The sequence below is a fragment of the Garra rufa genome, chromosome 17 (assembly GCF_049309525.1).
Source record: "Garra rufa chromosome 17, GarRuf1.0, whole genome shotgun sequence".
In the NCBI taxonomy this organism is placed as follows: Eukaryota; Metazoa; Chordata; class Actinopteri; order Cypriniformes; family Cyprinidae; genus Garra; species Garra rufa.
Window position 1 is genome coordinate 10,022,729 of NC_133377.1, and position 24,283 is coordinate 10,047,011.

Consider the following 24,283-nt stretch of genomic DNA (forward strand, 5'->3'; position numbering starts at 1 on the left):
TGAGACGCAGGTGTCTCCACACAAAGACTGAGACGTGAACTACGGCTGGTGTGAATGAGCCTTTACAACAGCCCATATGGCAAACCAAGCACATCGTCTTCCACTCAATAGTGCTCACTCCACTCGCAGCACGCGTCTCTGTTGTTTCTACGGCCCTACAATCTGTCATCGCAATTACGCACAAATGAAGCTATTACACGAACACAAACCAAGATAGATGGAGTGTGTGTAGGGGTATTCTGTGGGCAATCATTCATGCGCTCATTGCGGAATGACGCAGTCAATAAGTAGATCCAATTAATAGGCATTAAATCACGCAGCCAGATGACTGCCATCAAAATGATGACTATTAAGCCTGCTTTCCCTCTCTATCTCTGGGGATCATCTCATTATGCTCTTTAGGTCAGCACCTGCTCTCTTGTGTCTGCGTCTCACCTCACTTTTACCAATTTTCTTCTTTTTATATAAAGAGATGGGATACAAATGTTTGGGCACAAGCAATGGGTACACAGATATGTCAGAGTCTCAGATAAGGACTAAACACACAAGAGCATCCTGGGAACTCTGGCACTGGCAAGCAGTTTGTTTGGCTTTGCATAAAATTAAACATCGTCTTCTGAACAGTCTGAACATTTTCAGCCCTGTGAAAAACAAATGTGCTTAATTGCACTGAATATGCACTTGGAGTGTACTTCAGATCTTACAAGTATGTTGTTTTTTTTGTATTTTTTAAAGATACTTAAAGATAATATAATATTAATGATACAAGTGTGTTCACACTTGTCATGTTTGGTTCGATTAAAACAAACTCTGGTGCGATTGCTCTGTTAGTGCAGTTCATTTGAGTAAGTGTGAACACTGCTATTCGAACCCTGGTGCGCACCAAACAAGCAGGCCGAGGCCGCTAAAAACATGGGTCTTGGTCCGCTTTTTAAATGAACTGGTGCGGTTCAAATGAAATATGAATGCAACATGGAACAAATACTTCTAAATGAAACCAAAAACAGGAAGTAATGACAAGATGCAACGGTATGCGACATGATTTCACAAAGGGAACAAGCTGTGTATCCAAAACAAAACAAGCAGAGGACAAACGTGGAGCAACGAGGAGGTAAAGTGCTTTTTGTGAGTTCACAGGTGGTGAAAATAAAATCATATGCACGCAACAATGCATAGTTCACCCAAAAATGAAAATTTGATGTTTAACTGCCTATCCCCAGGGCATCCAAGATATAGGTGACTTTGTTTCTTCAGTAGAACACAAACAAAGATTTTTAACTCAAACCGTTGCAGTCTGTAAGTTATATAATGGCAGTCAATGGTTACCAAATCTTAAAGAAAAACATACACAGACAAAATCAAATTAACCCTGCAGCTCGTGACGACACATTGAGGTCTTGAGACACATAACAATCCATCTGTGCAAGAAACTGAACAGTATTTACATCATTATTTACCTCTGATCCACCGGAACGTTCAGCTTTATGAAGCACGTTCACAACAGCCGGTCGCGTGACATGCCAACATGCTCTGGCAATGTAGTTGGTTAAAACTCAACACTCCCAGATGAGTTCGCACAAGGAAACGTAATCTTTTAGTTTTTAATCGGTTGCCAGAATCAGGATAAGCACAAGTAATTACCATTTTGAGAGGCCAGTATGCACTATGTAAACAATGAGTGACGCATACGCACGACAGATCGCTTCTGCGCATGCATCTACTACGGCAGATCATGTTTACGCATCACGCGCCGGCTGTTGTGAACACACTAGATTATGTAATCTGTATAGAATTAAAGTTGATGATTTTTTACATTTATGTTCCACAGAAACAAAGTCATGGGTTTAGTACAAAATGATCAAAAATCATAACAGCATTTTTATACTTGCATGAACTGACCACTTGTGTTGACTTCATGCTATCTGATTTGCTGCATAAAGAGGTCTACAAACTAATTATAGATAACATTCATAATGTTTGCTCAAATCGCTTTTCCAAAGTGGACGTTAAAACTGGAACAACAAAAATATCCTGTGTATTCAAAGTTGGGCACACTGTGGCTGTGAGCAGATGGGAGTTTTTATGCAGGATCCAAGAGCTCTCGAATTCTGCAGATTCTCCAGCGGAAGATTAAAGGCCAGTTCACCCGAAGAAATGATAACTATAACAATAACTATAACCATAATGTTTTAAAAATCACTGTAGAGTGCAACTATAATGATAATGGAAGGGAAATGATATCATTGGGCTCGCTTTCATAGCAGTTATGCAGTTATGTTTTTACATGTTACAATAAACAGGCCATTACAGGGTGTTGTGTGGATAATACGCAGCAAATGTAATTAAAGTTATTGGTGTGAATGGGCTTTACGACAATAAATTCAATGAGATGTCTTTGTCCAATTTTGAAACTGTCCAAGTGCTATACAATTTAAAAATTGGAAGCTATTTAGAACAGGAAAGTGTCATTTTTGCTAACATTCCTTGACTGATTTTCGAGTCCACTACAACAGCTGTTCTCAAGCTAAGGATCCATATTATATAAACGTTTTAGTATTCTCTAGGCCTCAAAACCATCTAGGTCCTCTTGAAGATGTTCAGTCTCAGGTCAGTGCATCTGGACAGCCGCAGCAAAGACTGAAGCTCATCTCATAAAACTTCTAACAGAAGCTGAACTGTCTTTCTGAGCAGCGATATCTTTGAGGAAATTCTCTCAGACGGCACTTTGTGAGCAAAATCATTCTGGCAGGCGAGAACAGAATATTACATGTCTCTATTCTACACTGTCATGCGCAGACTCTTCTTTTTCTCTTAGTCATAATCACATCACAACATCCACAAGAACACACAAGCATATGCACAGAGCATCATTAAAGTAACTGTAATGAGCCATTATATAATAATAACTTGCATTAGTGTGAGTGAGTGAATGAAAGAATGTATGATGATTATGAAATTGAGAGAAGAGAATGAATATATAATGATTATAAAATTGAAACAGCAGGGACATTAATCATTTTGTATACATTTTACTATGTGGTAGATCCCTATGTTATAGATTGGACTGAGTCCACACTTCAAAAAAGAGGAAAGTTAGATTGAAGTCTAGTCAGAAGTGTATTGGAGTGTGTGTGTGCTGTGAGCAGGCCCTTTGGTCAAAGAGTGTGTGATGGCAAAAGAAAAGAAGACATGCGTGCACTGGAGCACAACTCTTTGATGAAAGACCAGAGACCAGAGCTGTTTCCCTCAGGACGACCACAGCCATTAATTAATCCACAGGCAGACCAAACAAAATGATACACACACACACACACACACACACACACACACACACACACACACACACACACACACACACACACACACACACACACACACACACACACACACGCAGTGTTTTATCTGTGCTTTCTCCTAAACTGAATATGAGCACACTCACTTTTATCCACAGTCAAGTTGCTGATGCAACACACACACTCACAGTCGGGTCTCTGTAGCTCAATAAAGGAGCTGTAGTTTCCCACATTCACTCCAACCCACAGGGAAACAAAAACAGGCAGTAAAACAGACGAATCAGCAGCAGAATATAAGAAAATTAGACAAAGGATAAGTGAGACATGCAGACACCTGGAATTCCCACAAACATTAAACCAGCACAGTCATTAGTAAATACATGGTTGATTCTTATAGAGGGTTTGTACTTGCGTCATGTTTTGGTCAGTAATCCAAGATGTGTGGCCATATTGGTAACACTCACAACAGCATGGATTGCACAGTTTATGTACTACTGAATACGTTGTTCTGCTAATTTATGCTGTCTAAACCACAGAAGAAAAAAAATGTGTGGAAGCTGCTGAATCATATAGAGAAGAACTTAGGGTGCAATATTTTGAAAAACTATAGTTAATACGTGGTTAAAAAACATACGAGCAGTATTAATTAAGATATTAGCCTAATTTGACCTACCTCATGGAAATGAGAAGAACAAACATGAATGTTGTCAAAAATATCTTGCCCCGGAAAACCTGGTTTAGTATGGCCAACCACAAACGCCTCAGACAGTTTTTGCACTCTTCTCCTTAATTTGTTCTAAGTTTTGGCAGTCTATAGTACTCTAAAGGTTTATCCCAGTCCAACCGATTAGTATAGCCCAAAACCTGACAATAACTGACCATTTTCAACAGCAATAATCAGCAAAATATGGGAGTTTCGTTCGGTTCAGTGACATTGTTTACGTTGAGTGCTGTCAGTATAACCGATTGATGACGTGTCATGAAAACATAGTATGCAGGACAAAAAGGACTGCCACTTTTAAAACAATTATCAAGCTAAAAATTAAAAATAAACATTTAAAACAAATTAGGTTGTTTAAATCGTTTATGTATTGTTTAATTTGTAAAGCATTTACATTTTGTGTTCATATAAAATTTTATAAAAGTTTTATATTTTTAAAGATCATATTGTATTGAATTGAAATGAGTGTTTGAGCCTTTAGTCCTTGTCTAGCTTTAGCCAATCTACTGTGTGCTTGTGCCCTGCTAAATTGACAAAAATCTTTTAGCAGACAATTTACAGTTTTTCTCTTATTGATAACTCAAATTGCAATAATTTTCCCCACTCAATTAAATGTTCTGCATTCAGTAGTTCCCATTCAGTCGAATCACTTTGACGTTACATTGGGATCTTGCCTGAGAGACCAATCATCTCTGAGCCTTATTCAAAAGGCCAATGAACATTGGCGAGTGGTATTTGCATGCCGAACCACTCCCCCATGCACACGGGTATAAAGAGGGCGGCATTACAACCACTCATTCAGACTTTTGCTTTCAGAGCCAATGGTTCGAGCCTTTTTTTCTCTGCGATTTCACAGAAATCCTACTACAAGAGTTCTTCAGAGTTCATGCTCCCTCCTACTGCTGTGCTGCCCAACTAAAAGAGTGTTTCTGAAAGAGCATTGTTTGGCAGCCGCCAGCGTGATCCTGCGGGCGGCCGTTTTCACGGCCACAAAAAGCCTTTGCAAATCCAGCGTGCAGCCCCGGCGAGTGCACGGCTGCGAAAGCCCCGCGGCTCCTCCCTGGGCAACCGGGATCACAAAAGAGCAATTTCTCGCGGCCGATTAAGACGTTCTTTTCAGAATGGCTTTTCGGCCGTGCGCTTCTGGATGTGGTAGTTTCCTCTCCTCAGCGGACGGACATGAACCGCTGCCTCACGTGTTTGGGCTTCGAGCACGCTGACGCGGCGTTCATGGATGGTGCATGCCCACACTGTGAAGGTATGACCATGGCCACGCTGAAGTCCCGCCGCTCGTTCGCGAGCTGGCTCCCCTCGCCTTCCTCCCGCGGTCGATCGTTGAGCCACCAATGCTTTTCAGCCACCGCGCATCATGTCTATCGCAGCATCAGAGGGAGAGTCAGACGGTGACACATCTCTTCCCTCGGCGCGGCGCCCGCCCGCGGTCGCTGCCCCCTCGGAGGCTGATGTCGAACTGTCGGCTATGCTTCTCCGGGCAGCCAGGGGGATCGGTTTGGAGGTTCCTAAAGAGCCCCCGGCCGATCCCTCTAGGCTGGATGACTGGTTCCTGGGGAGGGCACCGGCAGCAGCGCCGTGCTCTCCCACGGTCCCTTTCTTCCCGGAGGTGCATGAGGAGCTGTCTAAATCGTGGCGCGCTCCTTATTCATCCAGAGCTCCTTATTCATCCGGTCCCCCAGGTCGAGCGCGCTGTCGCGGTGCACCTTTGCCCGCGGGGCGCTGCCACCTGGCGGGGCCCTCCGCGTCTCCCTTCCCGGGCATGCAAGCTCTCGTCCACTCTCACGGGCCGGGCCTTTCACGCCGCTGGGCAGGCCGCCTCCGCCCTGCATGCCATTGCGACACTCCAGGTGTACCAGGCGCAGGCATTTAAACACCTGCACGAGAGTGGTCCCGACCAAGGGGTATTTGAAGAACTCTGCGCTGCCACCGACTTCGCCCTCCGGGCCACGAAGGTCACGGCGCGTTCCCTTGGTCAGGTGATGTCCACCTGCGTGGTCCAGGAACGCCACCTATGGCTGACCCTGGCCCAGATGGCAGAGGCAGACAAAGTTCGCTTTCTCGACTCTCCTATCTCCCAGGGCGGCCTATTCGGCGACACCGTGGAGGACTTTGCCAGCAGTTCTCCGCGGTCCAGAAGCAGACAGAGGCCATCAAGCATATCCTGCCCCGCCGCGAAGCTACCATCCCGCCGCCTGGGCCCCCGCCTCCGCCTGCCCGTCGCCGAGGGCGTCCCCCCGCGGCTCCAAAACCAGCTCCATCCCCTGCTGAGCAGCATGACGCTAGACTCGCAGCCCGACATCGAGCTGCCCGTGGGAGAGGGACACCGCCCGTCTCTCAGGGTCCTGCGAGGAAAGACACTCGCAGGCGAGCTACGAAGCGTCTCTGATGCGGGCACCCCGGAGGTGGAGAAAACTGCTCTGTTGGGGACGAGGACATCTGCGTCCCCACTTGCGGTGGAGGGCCGGGAGTTGTTCATTCATTCAGCATCCCCGCTGGCCTACGGGTCGGCGGTACACAGAGTTCACCTCCGGATGTCGCCAGCGCGGGAACCAGGGAAGAAGGTAAGCGCTGCTAAGTGCAGTTAGACTTTCCCAGAACATACAAAGAGTAATCCTTCTGTGGTCAGTCGCCTTCCCTGTCTCCCCCTAGGCTGCCCCACCACGGTCACGGCGGTCAACGTCCCTTGATACCGCTACGGTGGTTGATACAGACGGTACGGCCCGGCTCCTGGCATCCGCCCAGGCTCAGAGGTACCCTTTACATTTTTGTCCATTCGGGGGGGCAAGTAGCATCGGGCTCCTGGACGGGACCTCGACTGCAGTGGCATATCAATTGCCTCGAGTTGTTGGCTGTGTTTCTGGCCCTTCGCCGCTTCCGACCGGTGTTGCGTCAGAAACACGTGCTTGTTCGCACCGACAGTACTGCAACCATAGCTTACATCAACCGCCAGGGTGGTCTTCGCTTCCGTCGCATGTCACAACTCGCCCGCCACATGCGTGCCTCTGCCCTGCCTGCGGAGGTCGCGTTCCTACTGGCGAAGGACGCAATCTAGCCTGTCCCTCCAGCCGGGATGAGGTCAGGGTCTTACAGCCCTACTTCAACGTGCCCAGATAGAGTGGTGGGTTAACACCCATCCTGGATGGAGCTCTGTCCCGGCCCCTTCTCAGGCTGTCGGCACAGACGCTCATGACGAAGTGCATACGAGTATGCTTCCGTCTCCGGGAATGGGTTGCAGCCATCCGCCTGAAGGGCACCCGCTGCCGCGTCTAGACTTTTCCCGGCACACACCCCTCCGGCGGCCTGTCCCCGGGGGTCGAGCGCCACAGTGCGAGGTGCTTCCATTTGGCCAGTCCCCTCCTCCTCGCCTTTTTGAGGCCACGGGAGCCCCCTGTCCCCTCTTTGGCAAACAGGGTTTCGCGTCCGACCGTCTCACCGACTGGTGCTTTCTAGCCCACTCGTGAGTTCCGTTGTGCGAATCCGGGGACCTGGTGCTTTGGCACCCCTGCCATCTGGTCCTTCAGGCCAACCGAAGGAAGAGCAAACTCTGCCTAGTCCAGAGGATCTCTTTCCTCGGTCGGGAGCCCGACTCGGTCCACAAGACAGCCCGCCATTCTACCAAGAGCGCGCAGTCAGTGCTGTAGTGCCTGAGCTTTTTCAGGCACAACTCAGCAGTCCCTCTCAAAACTTAGAGGCTCCTGGGGCACATGACAGCTTTAGCCGCGCTGCCGCTGAGCTCGTTCATGTGAGACCGCTTCAGCACGATCGAGTCCTATGATAGGCATGGCATCTTGGCTCACTCCGGACTGGCGTTTTCCCACAGTGTTGCCGACTAGTCATCCCGTGGACTACCACGGGTTGAGATGCTGTGTACAACGGGCGCTTACAGCTTGTCCACCATCTGCTCCCACGGAGTCTAAGTGGCAGATTTTGCTACTTGCCATTTTCTCAAAGCGGGGAAACTCAACCGTGCAGCCTAGCGGCCCCACGGCAGTCCACCCACCCTGCAGAATGACGACTCCCCCCCGTGATGTTCCAGCTAGCTCGGAGCTATATCGGCAAGGCCCAGCCTCTCCTTCTTGCCCTTCCTGATTCCTCCCTTTGCCAGTAGCCTCTTCTCAGAGTAGCACTGACACACAGCTGACCTCCGGGGCTCAAGTACGCCCTTCCCCAGCGAGCCTCCTCACACAGACACTGTGCGAGTCCAGGGAGGACGAGGAGTAAGTCTTGTTGGTTGCGCCACAGAACTGGCCCACCCGGACTTAGGTCTTAGTAACCGTCTCCCTCGCGGCAGCCCCTCCCTGCTTGGGCACGGGCACCCTCAGACCTCTCCGGCCTGCCCCAGGCCGTCATAGAGACTGTCACTCAGTTCCAAGCCCCCTTACTAGGCAGGCTTATGCACTGAGACAAGGTCTGTTGGCTGACTAAGGTTCCTCTCGAGGGAGGACCCACAGAGATGCACGATTGCAGTAGTGCTTTCCTTCCTGCAGGACAAGTTGGAGTGCAGGCTGTCCCCTTCACTCTCAAAGCGTATGTCGCTGCTGTCGCAGCATACCACGATGCAGGTAAGCACCCACTGGTCGTGAGGTTCCTGCTAGGCGCGAGGGATTAATCCTTTTCAGACCGCGCCCCATACTCCTTTGGGATCTCTCCGCCGCCCTCCGAGGCCTGCGGGACGCCCCATTTTTGGAGCCACTGGCCCCAGTCGAGCTATTCTGCCGCTTAGAGGGTAAGGGACCTAGAAGCCTTCTCTGTCAGCGAAGCGTGCCGAGAATTCGGGCCCGGTCATTCTCATGTAAACAAAACCTGAGACCCCAGCCCGGCTATGTGCCCCAGGTTCCCACCTCGCCTTTCCAGCGATCAGGTGGTGAACCTGCAAGCTCTGCCCTGGAGGAGGCAGACCCAGCTTCTGCGATGTTGTGTATGCACTCGGCACTTCAGACGCACCGAGCAGCTCTTATTGCTCCGGAGGTCAGCAGAAAGGAAATGCTGTCTCCAAACTGAGGTAGGCTCATTGGGTGGTAAGGCAAGGCAAGGCAAGGCAAGTTTATTTATATAGCACATTTCATACACAATTGTAATTCAAAGTGCTGTACATAACAGGAGTTAAAATCACAATAGCATAAAAATCATAGTCATAAAAATTTAAAATAATAATCACACAAACAGATTTAAGAACATATCGAAACTCGTGACCCACACTTTCACTTTTAGTTTACTTCAGCGCGCTCTCTCAGTCTTGCTGAGAAAATTGCGGCAGCCTTCAGATAGGCAAACTGTACTTCGCCTTACCTGGTCTGCGCAATGTCTAGATAGACAAACTATACTTCGTCATATCTACTTCAACAAATATTTAGACAGATAAACTATACTTCATCTTGTCCATTTACTTTAAGTTTACTTCAGCACGATCTCTCAGTCTTGCTGAGAATATTGCGGCAGCCTTCAGATAGGCAAACTGTACTTCGCCTTACCTGGTCTGCGCAATGTATTGCGGCAGCCTTCAGATAGGCAAACTGTACTTCGCCTTACCTGGTCTGCGCAATGTCTAGATAGACAAACTATACTTCGTCGTATCTACTTCAACAAATATTTAGACAGATAAACTATACTTCATCTTGTCTATTCACAACGAACAGTAATGTCACTAATCAGATAGACAAACTATACTTCGTCTTACCTGATCAGAGACATCACGCCGTGGTCACCAAATTGTAAGAACATTTTAAAGGATTTTAAAATTGATTTAAAAATTAATTAAAACAGTAGAAATGGTTATCACACTAACAACAATAAAAACAGAGAATTTAAGAACATTTAAGATGATTTGAAAAAATTGATTTTAAAATTAATTTGCACAGTAAAATGATTATACATAAAATAATGCAGTCTGTTCGGACGTAGCACAGTGCTCATTCAATAAATGCACAACTAAACAGGTGAGTTTTCAGTCTGCATTTAAATGTGTCTAATGTATTAGCACATCTGATCTCTTCTGGAAGCTGATTCCAACTGCGGGCGGCATAATAGCTAAAAGCGGATTCCCCTTGTTTTGTGTGAACCCTTGATATTACTAACTGACTCAATCCTAGTGATCGGAGTTGTCTGGTAGGTTTGTATACAGTGAGCATATTTGCAATGTATGTAGGTCCTAGGCCATTGAGTGCTTTATAAACAAGTAAAAGTACTTTAAAATCTATCCTAAACATAACTGGTAGCCAGTGTAAGGACCTGAGGACTGGTATAATATGCTCTGATTTTTTGGTTCTAGTCAGAATCCTGGCAGCAGCGTTCTGTATGAGCTGCAGCTGTCTAATGGTCTATAATAGATGCCATATCCCTGTCATTTGTATCAGGGTCTGCCAGGCCCCTTAGGAGATTCCTACGCGTTGGCTCTTGGCGCCTCACGAGCAGATATCTTAGAGCTGCGGGCTGGGCGACACCGAATACCTTCGCTAGGGCTCATAACCCTTGCTTAGAGGCCGTTCCTCCCGTGTCCTAACATAAGGACTTCAGGTGAGCGGGAGGCCGGCTGGTGTCGGCTTGCTGAGCCATCCCCACGAGGGTCCGTGCGCTATTTTCCCAGAATCTTCCCTCCGGCGAACCCTGGGTCCTCCATGCCCCGCAGTCAGGGCTAGATGCGGAGTAGTTCCTGACTGTGCTCCTGCTGGGTCTCCTTCGCCCCGCAGGTTGTGGCAATTTTTTCAATATTCTCCAGTGGTCAGCCAGTTTTCCTCGTATATCCCTAAAGTCTTATGGATATATTGAATTTACTTTCATTTCCACATGTAAAGATTTCATGTGCTCCCCCCCCCCAACCCATGCTTCAGTACAACTTGCACCCCTGTGGGGCCCCCTACTCGGCCCCCAGGGCGTTGGGAAGGTTACGTCCGTACCCACCTGCGGACACGTCCGCCTGTCTGCACGTGGCATAGGGCGTAACGCGGTGTCAGGTTCGTGGCCTTTTCCATGGGTCTAAGTTCCCAATGTAACGTCGAAGTGATTCGACTGAAGGGGAACGTCTAGGTTACGTAGGTAACCCACGTTCCCTGAAGGAGGGAACGGAGACGTTACATTCCCCTGCCACGACCTGACGTTGCGCTGACGCCGGGCTCGATCCGGCTCTTTAGCAAAAACCTGAATGAGTGGTTGTAATGCCGCCCTCTTTATACCCGTGTGCACGGCGGAGTGGTTCGGCATGCAAATACCACTCGCCAATGTTCATTGGCCTTTTGAATAAGGCTCAGAGATGATTGGTCTCTCAGGCGAGATCCCAATGTAACGTCTCCGTTCCCTCCTTCAGGGAACGTGGGTTACCTACGTAACCTAGACGTTCTTTAGCTAGAATTAGCATCGCAGTTGTTCATATGTTTACCACTATGGTCAGTATCATCTTTAATGTAAATTACAACGATATCACTGAGTTTTAGAGCGGTCTACACAATTAATTCATTCTCTTACCTGTCCAAAACAAATTAAGGTACTTCATCACAACTCAGGATTTTCTCTGTCATCAAATCGTTCCACCTTGTGTATCCTGTCGCCACGTTTAGGCTGTTTTTTTTGTCTTTCTTTCTTCTGGCTTCTGAGTTCCGCTTCTTCGGCCGTTCAGGTAGTTTTCCCCCCGTTGTCTCACTGGTAAAGCACGATAATAAGCGTTTAATTATGTTATTTTACCTCTTTGTGTTACCAACCCTGCAATAACCTAACTTACTGAGGCACGGAGATTCTCTTCGCCATTTAGCCCAATAGGTTAGTGTAAAAGTCTTTATCCTATTTGTGACCCTGGACCACAAAACCAGTCATAAGGTTAAATTTTACAAAACTGAGATGTATACATCATATGAAAGCTCAATAGATAAGCCTTCTATTGATATATGGTTTGTTAGGATAGGACAATATTTGGCCGAGATACATCTGTTTGAATATCTGGAATCTGAGGGGGCAAAAAAAAAATCAAAATACTGAGAAAATCACCTTTAAAGTTCTCCAAATTAAGTTCTTAACAATGCATATTACTAATCAAAATTTACATTTTGATATATTTATAGTAGGAATTTTACAAAAAATTTTCATGGAACATAATCTTTACTTAATTTCCTAATGATTTTTGGCAAAAAAGAAAAATCAATAATTTTGACCCATACAATGTATTTTTGGCTATTGCTACAAATATACCCCAGCGACTTAAGACTGGTTTTGTGGTCTAGGGTCACATTTGAGTTACACTCCCCTATGAACAATAAATATACTAAAATGTATTTAAAATACCTTTATTTCATACTAAGTATAATACAAAACATATTATGATCTTAACAACGTTTACATATTATGATCTTAAAATAATTACTAAACTGGTATATTTAAAGTCTGCTAAATTGGAACAACTAATTTTTGTAGTACTGTCCAGCTGAAGTCCAACTAAAGATACTTAAGTATGTTTGATTGTGCTAAAGTGGAACAATTGCAAGTACTTTAGGTAAACTTTAAATATTTTGCATTTAAAGCTAATATTATTTAAAGATCATACAATCTTCATCAGTAGTCAAATTAAAACATGTTTTAGGCTCAATATGCTCAAGAAGTACTCCAGATAAAGCTGAATTACAATTTGCAAATATACTTGAACTTATGCTTACAATAAATGCATTTCAAATCTATTACTTTTTTAATAGGGCATTCAGATGACTCTTCACAAAAAACACAATTTATTTCTTATTGTGTAAATCGATTTAAATTAGCACCAAACTTTTGAATGCACATTTAGTAAGGCAAAACGAATAACATGACCTTTAGGTTACAACCTAACCCTTCAGAACCTTCACAATGTGATAAACGACATATAGCACATGTCACCCAGTTTTAGGAAAATGTAGGGTAGATATGTCATGTCAGGACACCTTTTTACCTGTGAATGTGCTGATTCAGATCAAGCTGTGCAGAGCAGAGATCTGAAAATCACTGCTGGACAGCACTGACAACCCCCTGCTGTCTTGTCCAGACAAGTTTGCTTTTGGGAAAGCGCACTGTGTACTGTGTGTGTGTTCAGAATGTTGCCTCATGGTTGTGACTCAGCTAACAATTTTGTAAAATGAAAAAATGACTGTGATTTAAGCTAAACCTTTATTTTTATATACTTTGAAGATATCTCTGAGAATACTTAGGCTTTGACACTTTTTATATGACTCGGCTGTATGTTGTATGCAAGTCTTTCAAAATGCTGTTGTTCTGTCTTGCATAGGTAACTAACATTTTTGGAATGTTTTAACAGGTTTAATTAAGAAAATATTTAACAAAGTTTGTCTGATCACTTCCTTTTTGTCCTTCAATCACAGCGGAGCTGGAGCTGGAGCATGCTCAGAGAGTACCGGAGGCGGAACCTGTCCAGCCGCAGGTAAAACTAAAGGACAAGCAAAAGTTTTTTGAGGAGGCTTTTCAGCAGGACATGGAGCACTACCTATCCACAGGATACCTACAGATTGCAGAGAGGAGAGGTGAGCTATGCCCATTCCCTTGGCTCTAACCTGGAGCAAATCAAAATCTGCCAGACACTAATACAAACAAAATCTATTTACCAAAATGAAAATATGCAGTATCCCTGTGAATAATGTAACAAACTTTTGTATATACCTGAGAAATGTCATCTTAGATGGTCTGGTACAAAAGTACTCAGCAGTCATTATTACAAATAAGAGTGTTGGGTCCACAGCACTCAAGATATTGGATTGGGGAGGCTATTCCCAGACCTGAAGTGGATAAACTGAGTGTTGCTTTCATCTTCCACTCAGTCAATTTGTCTAAAATGACTCAGGGGACACATGGTGCATGGGAATTTACAAAAGAGCAGCTATAGAGAGTTGTTGTGGAACACCAAGGCCAATGGGTAATGCTGATCCAATGGTAAATAAACTACACCGAAGCAGCAAATGAAAGAGTAGTGAGGTGGAGCTAAGATTAGCCAATTAGACATTAAGAGGGCAGGGCTAGCAAAAACCTACAGTTTTTGGTTATGCTCACAACTTGACGTGCAAAACTGATAAAAAAAATAAATAAACCCCACATTAACCCCCTGGGGACGAAAAACGCCCTGGGGCGTTTTGAGGCAGTTTCCCAAAAGGAACTTTAATTACTTTGTCATTTCTGATTGTACAGATAAAAGCAGTACATCAATCGAATCTGTAAAGGGTCTACTTTTATTTGTATATACTCACAAAATCAAAAAAACATTGTGATTTTGCAAAATAAAGAAAACAAAAAGGGTGTGCTGTCTGCCGCGTTGATCTCCGTGATCTTCATTCAGAAACGCGTCAGTAAAATATACTATAACTCAGCCAATATACAACACAGAGACATGAGCAATATGTCCAGACAAAGCTTGATATGTATACTTTTAAACGAAGTAAGTTTTACCGAAAACAAATATCCTGTGATAAAATAATCAATATGAAACCAACACGATGTCCAGTCTCTCCGGTCTGCTTCATTATTTTATAATTAGATCACGCCCACGAGCTGTTCGCTATTCATATTCAAATCGTCCACGTGAGGGCGCCGCGGCAAAAGTAGACGCCCACATCACGGTAAACAAAGGAGAAACTTCGTTCAAGTTCGTCATTTCTGGAAGAAGACTCTGTCAGGAATAAAACGTACTTCAGAAGACATGAGTAAGTTTTTTTTTTCTCTTATTAGCCTACTTGTTAGTTATTACTGTGACAGAATGTGCAAACATTTTACCAGTTAAGACTTTTTGCCAACTGTAATTCCTGACTACAGCAATTGAAACATTATAAAGTACGTTTCATTTCACTGCATCTAAATGACTCACGATTCCAGTATGTTTTTAATAGTCTGTTCAATAAAGAATGATGCAATATAAAGGTTATAGTGTTCACATTTAAGCTTAACAGTTATAATATAGCCTAGTTTCTTTGTATTCACACAAAGCATGCTTATGTTTGACTATAAGATGATAATTATTTATTTAGTTATTAATGTATCTTACAACAGTAGGATGTAATATGAGGGTTTACACTTAGTGTATGTTTTGACAATATGTATTAATACTGTGTTCTCGAATGGATGTTTAACACGATAAACTATTTTTATTAGTTTCTCAGATATAAAATGTCCTTTTTACGTTTGTACAAAATGCGTGGGTCTATGACTACAAAATCATAATATATATATAAATAAATAGTATGATGCTGTTGATATTAACATGCTCACAGATGTTTTGTTTTGTTGTTTTTAGTGATTGTAAACCTGCTCAACACATGAATCCTGCTGACATTTACTTGAGTCTCCTCAAACTGTTTTCCTGAGAGCACTGTACCATCTTCAGATGTTAAAGAAGTTCACAAGTGAATCTCAAGTTATTTTTCTTGATAAATAAATCTATTCAAAATAAGCTACAAACATATTTTGTCCTTATATTCCTCCTTCATTCATTCCTTTGTTCCTCTCAGTCATCTGACTGAATAACTAATTATGCGGCTCATTATGCAGGTCTTTGTCTTCTCAGGTGTGAATCACAGCATTATTCATGATCATTCACGCCTTCTTCGCATACAGCTATTCTAAACAAAAAGTGTCTTCAAAAATTTAAATCAATATACTGTTTTGTGTAAACAAGTGAACGAGATGATTTTCACATCATTTGATAGAAAAAACTCTAGCCTAACACATCCTGTTCTCAAAGTCTTGTGAACAAATATTCTGTATGTGTTTCATGACTTTATTTCAGTGACTTCAAAAATTTTGTTTTTCACTAAGCACGCATAAACGTTGTTTTCTCAAAAACACCAACATGTACATTCATGTTGCTTACATATTATTGTAGCCCAAATTGTGCTGATTACAATATAATCAGATTTGGGCCATTCATATGTTTTTAAGATACTGAAAAAAGCACAAATGTCAGGGCATGTCAAAACTTTTTCAGGGCCCAAAAACACCCTCAGTCCCCAGAGGGTTAAGCAGCACATAAACTTATTAAATATTAACAGCTATACTGCTTCCTATATGTAAAATTCAAACCTCTGTTTATCTGAGAAATAATCCACTTCATCTGTGATAAAGTATGCATTGGAGCATCTCTAAATGGAAGTGGCAAATCTCACCCGTCAGTAAGACTCACCACGGCTGATGTCAAACACTTTTTAAGAAGGCAGGGCTAGGATATGACATCTAGGATCAACCAATTGCTGATTAAGAAGGTGGGGTCAGGATCAGCCAATTGGTCATTAGGATGGTAGGGTTAGGATCAGCCAGTGGGTCACAAAGAAGGTGGGGTTAGGATCAACCAATTGCTGATTAAGAAGGTGGGGTCAGGATCAGCCAATTGGTCATTAGGATGGCGAGGTTAGGATCAGCCTGAAGGGGGTCGCACACCGGACGAGAAACACAGCGTTGCGTCGCGCCACATCTTTAAAATTCGAACACATAGTTTTCTATGAGTATACGCACATTTGCCTGTCGTTATTACATTCACTGTCTTTGACTGCCACCTACTGGATTTACAAGGTCACAACTGTCACTTGCAGTTCAGAACTTCACTGAAAAATGAGCTGGCGCGTATAGAATGTGCGCGTCCGGTGTGCGATACCTCCAGCTGTCCTTGGCGCGACGCGACGTTGCGCTGCGTTTCTCGTCCGGTGTGCGACTCCCTTGAGGGTCATAAAGAAGGCAGGGTTATGATCAGCCAATGGCTCATTAAGAAGGTAGGGGTAGAATCAGCCAATTGGTCATTAAGATGGTAGGGTTAGGATCAGCCATTAAGTCATAAAGAAAGTAGCGTTAGGATCAGCCAACCGCTCATTAAGAAGGTGGGGTTAGGATCGGCCAATGGCTTGTAAGGAAGGTAGGGGTAGAATCAGCTAATGAGCCAATGCCTCTTTAAGAAGGTGGGGCTAGGATCAGTCAGGGGGTCATTAAGAAGATAGGGTTAGGATCAGTCAGTGCTCATTAAGAAGGTGGAGCTAGGATCAGTCAAGGGGTCATTAAGAAGATAGGGTTAGGATCTGCCAGTGGCTCATTAAGAAGGCGGGGGTAGGATCAGCCAATTCGTTGTTAAGATGGTAGGGTTAGGACCAGCCAGTGGGTCATAAAGAAGGTGGGGCTAAAATCAGCCAATGGCTCATTAAGAAGGTGAGGCTAGGATCAGTCAATGGGTCATTAGGAAAGCTGGGTTAGGATCAGCCAGTTACTCATTAGGAAGGCAGGGTTTGGATCAGCCAATGGCTCATTAAGAAAGCTGGGTTAGGATCAGCCAGTGGGTCATAAAGAAGGTGGCATTAGGAATATCCAATGGTTCATTAAGGAGGTAGGGTTAGGATCAGCCAATTGGTCATAAAGAGGGAAGGGTTAGGATTAGCCAAATGGTCATTAGGAAAGCTGGGTTAGGATTAGTCAGTGGGTCATAAAGAAGGTGGCATTAGGATCAGAAACTAAGATCATCTACTGGGTCACTGCTGTTACGTACAGCAAGGTATTAATATAAATCAGTTCTCTGTTAATCCTCTATTTTAAAGGATCAGGAAGAGGAAAGTTTTGGAGTATGGACTGAAATTGTGTTGTAATAGTGTTTTGTGTCATTTCTCTCAAAGCATACACACAGACTCTGAGTGTATGAGTGTGCAGTTGTGTTTGTGTCTCAATACTGTAAAGGGGAGCTAACATGTCTCTCTCTTTGCTGTCCATCCCCCTGTGCCGCTGCCCTCTTACACAACCTTGAGGTATGCAGTTCACCGCTCTGCTTACTGATGTCACGCTCACACACGCACATGTGACGGGCATGCCCCACGCCGCAATCTGTGTTTGTGAAGCATGCGCTAATGACATCACAGAGTCAACATAACCGCAAGGTGACGAATCCAGGACATAGCCCGGTACATCAAATGAGATCTGACAACTAAATTTGCTCTTCTATTTGGCAAGAGTTGACTCAAGAACTCACATAGGGGGTTTCTTTGTCCACAGAGATGCGAACACTATGCGTTAAATATTCATCCTGGACTCAAATCCTTGATTCGTCAAAGTGATTAAAGTGTGAGGTTGCATGAAGTGATGTTGTTGCTCTTCCTTTGGTTCACAGAGACAATAGGAAGCATGTCATCAATGGAGGTGAATGTGGACATGCTGGAGCAAATGGACCTGATGGACATGTCTGACCATGAGGCGTTGGACGTCTTTCTCAACTCTGGTGGCGAGGACAACAGTGTGGCCTCACCGATGCTGGGTATACATATAGTGACATTTCCCAACTATCAATCTGTATTTTACCCACTCTGTAGGTGTTTCCGCTCTCTCGTTAGTCATTTCTTTAATGTAGCCTGACTGATTTCTATACATCTAAACCACTCTTAGCTAATGGCGACAGTGGCTCCCTGCTATAGCGTCCCTCCTTATGTTTAAAGAACTCTTTAGCTTCACTAATGCTGAAATGCCATTAAATTAGTGCTGACATTTACTGCCGCCGTCAGCAGAACATGCTGAGATGATGTCTGTGCTGTTTGATTGCATCCAGAGGAGAACAAACAGGTTTTACAATTATAACTAATTACATTGAGCTGCACTGAAAGCCAAGTTCTCTGGATTATACTGGCAACATCAGGACACTGGTCTTTCTGTTCCAAAACCAAGTGCATTGCCTCACTGTCTACTGTCTACATAAGCAGCTACCTGTATAACTTAATTTAAAATGTAATCTGAGAATGATTTGCATTACATTGCACTAGAGAGCAATGCAATTTCTAATGCTAAATTTAAAAATCAATACTGAAGGAAATAAAGCATATTTCTGAAAAAATACACATTACAAATATACTGACCACCATGCTGGATTAATTTTTCAAGTTTCAAAGTTTTCAAGTTTCAAAGTAAGAATGAACGGAAGTAGTTACAGATGTTTTCTTCCATTTAGCAGTTTGCCTGCCCATCTAGTCCTGATGGTCATCGGTAAACAAATTGCTGTCCTTGACAAGGGCTTGAGCCTGAGGCTCGGATTGAGCTCTGCTTTCAACCGCTAATTGCGGTACTGTATAGAAGGAGTATAATATAAACAGTGGAGGAGATGGGGAGGTGGTGGGATGCCATAAGAATTGTCATTGGGGACAGCTCAAGGACTGCTTTTTATATGGGCCATTCTACAGAATTGTTGCAAACTGCTGTCCCACAATCAAAAACACATTTAAAAAGCAGTTCTTGGTGATAGAAGCTTCCAGTGCACAGACAAGATGGGAAGTGACAAGACATAGATAACTAAACAAGTAATTAGAATAAATATGTAAAAAAAACAGTACACAATCAACAATATAATGTATGTACAGATGTGCTATATACAAATTATACAAATAATTAATGTGACTAAATGATTAGGCTCCTCACACATTTACGTTTGGAACTTCAAGGAGTAGTTCACTTTCAGAACAAATAATGTACTCACACCTTGTCGTACAAGATGTTCATGTCGATGTACATGAAGTTATGTTTTTTTAGGAAAACATTTCAGGATTTCTCTCCATATAATGGACTTCTATGGTGCCCCCAAGGTTGAACTTCCAGAATGCAGCTTCAAATGGCTCTACAGGTATGTGCCCAAAAATTAAAATAGCGAGGGAAAGTCAATTTATTTCAATAATTTTTTTCAAATTGTGAAACTTGTATGTTATATTAGTTCACTACACACAAAGTGAAACATGTCAAGCCTTTATTTGTTTCAGTTTTGATGATTATGGATTAAAGACAAAAAAACAAAAAAAATCCAGTATTTCACAAAATTTGAATATTTCATGTGACCAATAAAAAAAAGGATCTTAAACACATGTTGGCCTCCTGAAAAGTGTGTTACTGTACTGTATTATGTCCTCAGTACTTTGTTGGGCCTCCTTTTGCACTAATTCCAGCATCAAGGCAGCGTGGCATGGAGGCGATCAGCCTTTGACACAGTTGAGGTGTTATGATAGCCCAAGTTGCTTTGATATTGGCCTTGAGGTCATCTACATTTCGGGGTCTCTGTTCCCTCATCTTCCTTTTGACAATAGCCCATAGATTTTCAATGGGGTTTAAGTCAGGCGAGTTTGCCGGCCAATCAAGTACAGTTATTCCATGGCTATTAAACCAGGTACCTAGTTTTGGCTTTGTGGGCAGGTGCCAAATCCTGCTGGAAAATAAAATCATCATCTCCAAAAAGCTTGTCGGCAGCAGGAAGCATGAAGTGATCTAAAATTTCCTGGTAGACAGCTGCGTTGACTGTGGACTTGATAAAAGACAATGGACCCACACCAGCAGATGACATGACTCCCCAAACCATCACTGACTGTGGAAACTTCACACTGCACTTTAAGCAGCTTGACTTTTGTGCCTCTCTGGTCTTCTTCCAGACTCTGGGACCTTGATTTCCAAATGAAATGTAAAATTTGCTTTCATCTGAAAACAGGACTTCAGACCACTGGGCAACAGACCAGTACTTTTTCTCCTTAGCCCAGCACAGACGCCTCTGACGTTGTTTTTGGTTTAGGAGTGGCTTGACGCATAGAATTCTCCAGCTGTAGCTCATGTCATGCAGACGTCTGTATGTGGTGGTTCTTGATGCACTGACACCAGCCTAAGTCCACTCCTTTTGAAGCTCCCCCAGATTTCTGAACTGCCCTTGCTTTACAATCCTCTCAAGGCTACGGTTATCCCTGTCACTTGTGCACCTTTTCCGGCCACATTTTTCCTTTCATCTTAACACTCTGTTAATATACTTTGATAATGCGCTCTGTGAGCATCCAGCTTCTTTTGCAATTGCCTTTTGAGACTTTTCCTCCTTATGGAGGGTGTCAATGATGGTCTTCTGCACAACCGTCAAGTCAGCAGTTTTCCCCATGATTCTGAAGACTACTAAGCCAGACTGACACAATTTAAAGGCTGAGGAAACCTTTGCAGCTGTTTTGTGTTAATAAGCTGACTAGATTGGGACAAAGGGAGCCTACAATGTTGAACTTTGTCATGATATTCTAATTTTGTGAAATACTGGATTTTTTTTTTTTTTAATCTTTAATCCATAATCATTAAAATTGAAACAAATAAAGACTTGAAATATTTCACTTTGTGTGTAGTGAACCAATATAACATACAAGTTTCACCTTTTGGAACAAATTATTGAAATAAATGGACTTTCCCTCGATATTCTAATTTTTTGGCACATACCTGTAAACGATCACAACTGAGGAAAGAAGGACCAGGGGTCCGTTCTTCGTACCTCGCTTACTACATCCAAGATCAAATGACACATCCAAGATCAAATCATCGCGCTAACTATGAGCTCACTATTCCGGTTCTCCGAACGCACCTGTTGTTGATGATTAGTATAGCTGGATGAAGTTATTTGAGATCACTGGGTGGCTTAAAAGGGGCTACGTATCGATAGTAGAAACATTGATGGGAAACGCTTTGATTGGTCGGCGAACATGATGAAGGAGCGCACGCAGTATTTTTCTGCAGCAGAGCAAGAACTCTTGATTGAGGGATTTCAGGAGTTTCAGAGTTTATTTAAAACGCAAGGGAACACTGCAAAGGCTGGAAAAGCAAGGAGAGAGGGCTGGTAAAAAGTAGTGAACACATTAAATGCGTTAATGCTGCCCATGTTACATGTTTTTTCCTTGATATGTTATTTTATTTATATTTTTATTTTTTTATACACTACCGTTCAAAATTTTGGGGTCAGTAAGACTTGTAATAGTCTTTAAAGAAGTCTCTTATACTCATCAAGGCTGCATTTATTTGATTAAAAATACTGAAAAAACAGTAATATTGCAAAATGTTTTTACAATATAAAATAATGTTTTTTTTATTATTATTATTTTAACATATATATATATATATAACAATGTAAATTATTTATTATTAACTTTTAATAATTTTTTAATTATTAACTTAATACATCCTTGGTGAATAAAAGTATTAATTTCTTAAAAAAAAAAAAAAAACAATAAAAATGTACTGACCACAAACTTTTGAACGGTAGTATATATATATATATATATATACTACCGTTCAAAAGTTCGCGGAGGCAACCACCCTCCGCTTCGCGTCGGGCATTTAAAATCCTTTAACGCACGGCAAGCCGTTGATTATCCCGCTTATTCCATGGTTATAGACAAATTAAAACTAGGATTGATATTTGCAGCGCAAAATTTGACTGAATGGATAAAAAGACGGTTATTTTCGTCAGTTATGACACGCAGCTCTAGCATTCTGCCCGCTTCAAATCAGACTCAGAGATTAAATAGTCCGGTAAGATCACATTTATTTGAATGAAATATAGCATTTGTTCATCATCCTTCAAGCGAAGCAAACGCATCGCTGGAGCCGGAGAAGAAGCCGCCGTCGACTGCAAGCATCTCAGCGGGACGAGTCACTGAAGCTGCTGGCCACGCCGCCTTCCTTGCCTTCCTGCTGCGCTTTCCGGCGCTTATATCCTTTGTATCCTAAGTGTGAGTCGCTGTTGCGATACACACTTCTCAACAAAAAGAGCAAGCGTCTTTTTAAAGATGCCTTCCTGCGGCTCATGCAGAGCCACACTCAGCGACGGGGACCGCCATGTCATCTGCATTTCCTGCCTGGGTGAGGAGCACGCGGCGCTCGCGCTCGCTGGGTGCGGCTGCCCTCATTGCGAACCATTGCCGATGGCGACTCTGAGGACTCGCCTGGCGTTCTTCGCCGAAACTGCTCCCCCGCCCGCCGCGGTGTCGCGCCGTAAGAAGCGCCGCGCCCAGCGGGCTCCGGAACCCCCCCCCCAGCCGACAAAGCTCGCCGGTTCGCCCGCCAGCTTCACCGATCTCGTCAACCTCCGTCCAGGATGTTAAATGGCCGCTGCCCGCCGCCGCTTGCACCGACACGGCTGACGAGGGTGCCGTCATTGGAGGATGAGCCACGGACAGTGGTCATTGTTTTCGGGCTGGTGCGCAGCCCGAGGCTCGTCACCCACTAGCTGTGGTGTGATGGAGGTGCTTTCCTTTCTACATGAGCTGCTGGACAAGGGCAGAACCCCGTCCACGCTCAAAGTCTATGTGGCGGCCATAACAGCGTTTTCGAGCACAACGCTAGGTCAGTCAATAGGAAGGAACGATTTAGTTATTCGCTTCCTGAGGGGAGCTAGAAGACTAAATCCCCCCAGACCTCCTTCAATCCCCGTATGGGACCTTTCTGTGGTACTAGAGGCCATGAAAGGTGGACCATTCGAGCCTCTGCAGACGATTGATTTGAAATACCTGTCTCTTAAGACTGTGTTTCTGCTGGCTCTCGCTTCAGTGAAGCGCATAGGGGATTTGCACGCACTCTCTGTGAGCGCGACGTGCATGGAATTTGGACCTAATGATTCTAAAGTCATACTCAAACCCAAGCATGGTTACGTTCCAAAATCACTCAACACACCGTTTAGGGCACAGGTCATCGTGCTGTCAGCCCTACCGGTCAATGATGAGGAAACGGACGCGAGCCTCCTATGCCCAGTCAGGGCATTACGAGCTTACGTGTCTCGCTCGTCTGCTTTTAGACAGACAGAACAGCTTTTTGTTTCGTTTTACGGGCGTCCCAAGGGACTGGCCGTGTCGAAACAGAGCTTATCCAGATGGATAGTTGATGCTATTGTGTTGGCATATGCTTCCAAGGGCATGCAGTGCCCGCTAGGTGTCAGAGCACATTCCACGAGGGGCGTGGCCTCGTCGTGGGCTTGGTCGAGTGGGATTGCCTTGCAAGATATTTGTACGGCGGCGGGCTGGGCCTCTCCGTCTACATTTATAAGGTTTTACAACCTGGAGGTTCCCGCCTTACAGGCCAGACTGCTGTCAGTCTAGATATTCAGTGTTGTCTGACCTGATGTTATCAGCTCGGAATGCTGCGTCTACTGAGCACAGCTCTAGGGTCGACAGTAAAAGTAATAGCACAAGATGTGTCTGGGCAAACTGTGTGAAGACCCTTATTATTACGTCAGCTCAGGCCGTAAACCCGCCCTGTATGTACGTTTATTTAGCATCTGAGTGACGCTGCACTATGTGGAAGAGTGCGGCGTCGTCCCTCCCTCTTCCCCGGACTCCCTGTGAGTTCTATAGGTGATTATGAACTGTATGAACCCCGGGCTTTCGCCCTTGGGTCTTTCGTGTCAGATCTCAGCATGCACGGCGTTTTACACTGGGTCCCCTAGCGTAAGATATTACGCAGTAAGACCTCTCGTAAGAGAACGTACTCGGTTACTAACGTAACCTCTGTTCTCTCT

The 24,283-nt window shown here is 44.1% G+C and overlaps 1 protein-coding gene across 1 annotated transcript in view; it reads left to right on the forward strand.

The window, feature by feature from the left end:
• The window catches only part of dtnbp1b (dystrobrevin binding protein 1b), a 71,902-nt gene extending 53,483 nt beyond the window's left edge, over nucleotides 1-18,419 (forward strand). Inside the window, exons 2-4 of the mRNA XM_073822436.1 lie at nucleotides 13,362-13,520; nucleotides 18,119-18,262; nucleotides 18,391-18,419. Of these exons, the coding sequence (XP_073678537.1) occupies nucleotides 13,362-13,520; nucleotides 18,119-18,262; nucleotides 18,391-18,419 (332 nt within the window). The remainder of the gene's footprint in view (nucleotides 1-13,361; nucleotides 13,521-18,118; nucleotides 18,263-18,390) is intronic.
• Nucleotides 18,420-24,283: the final 5,864 nt, after the last annotated feature.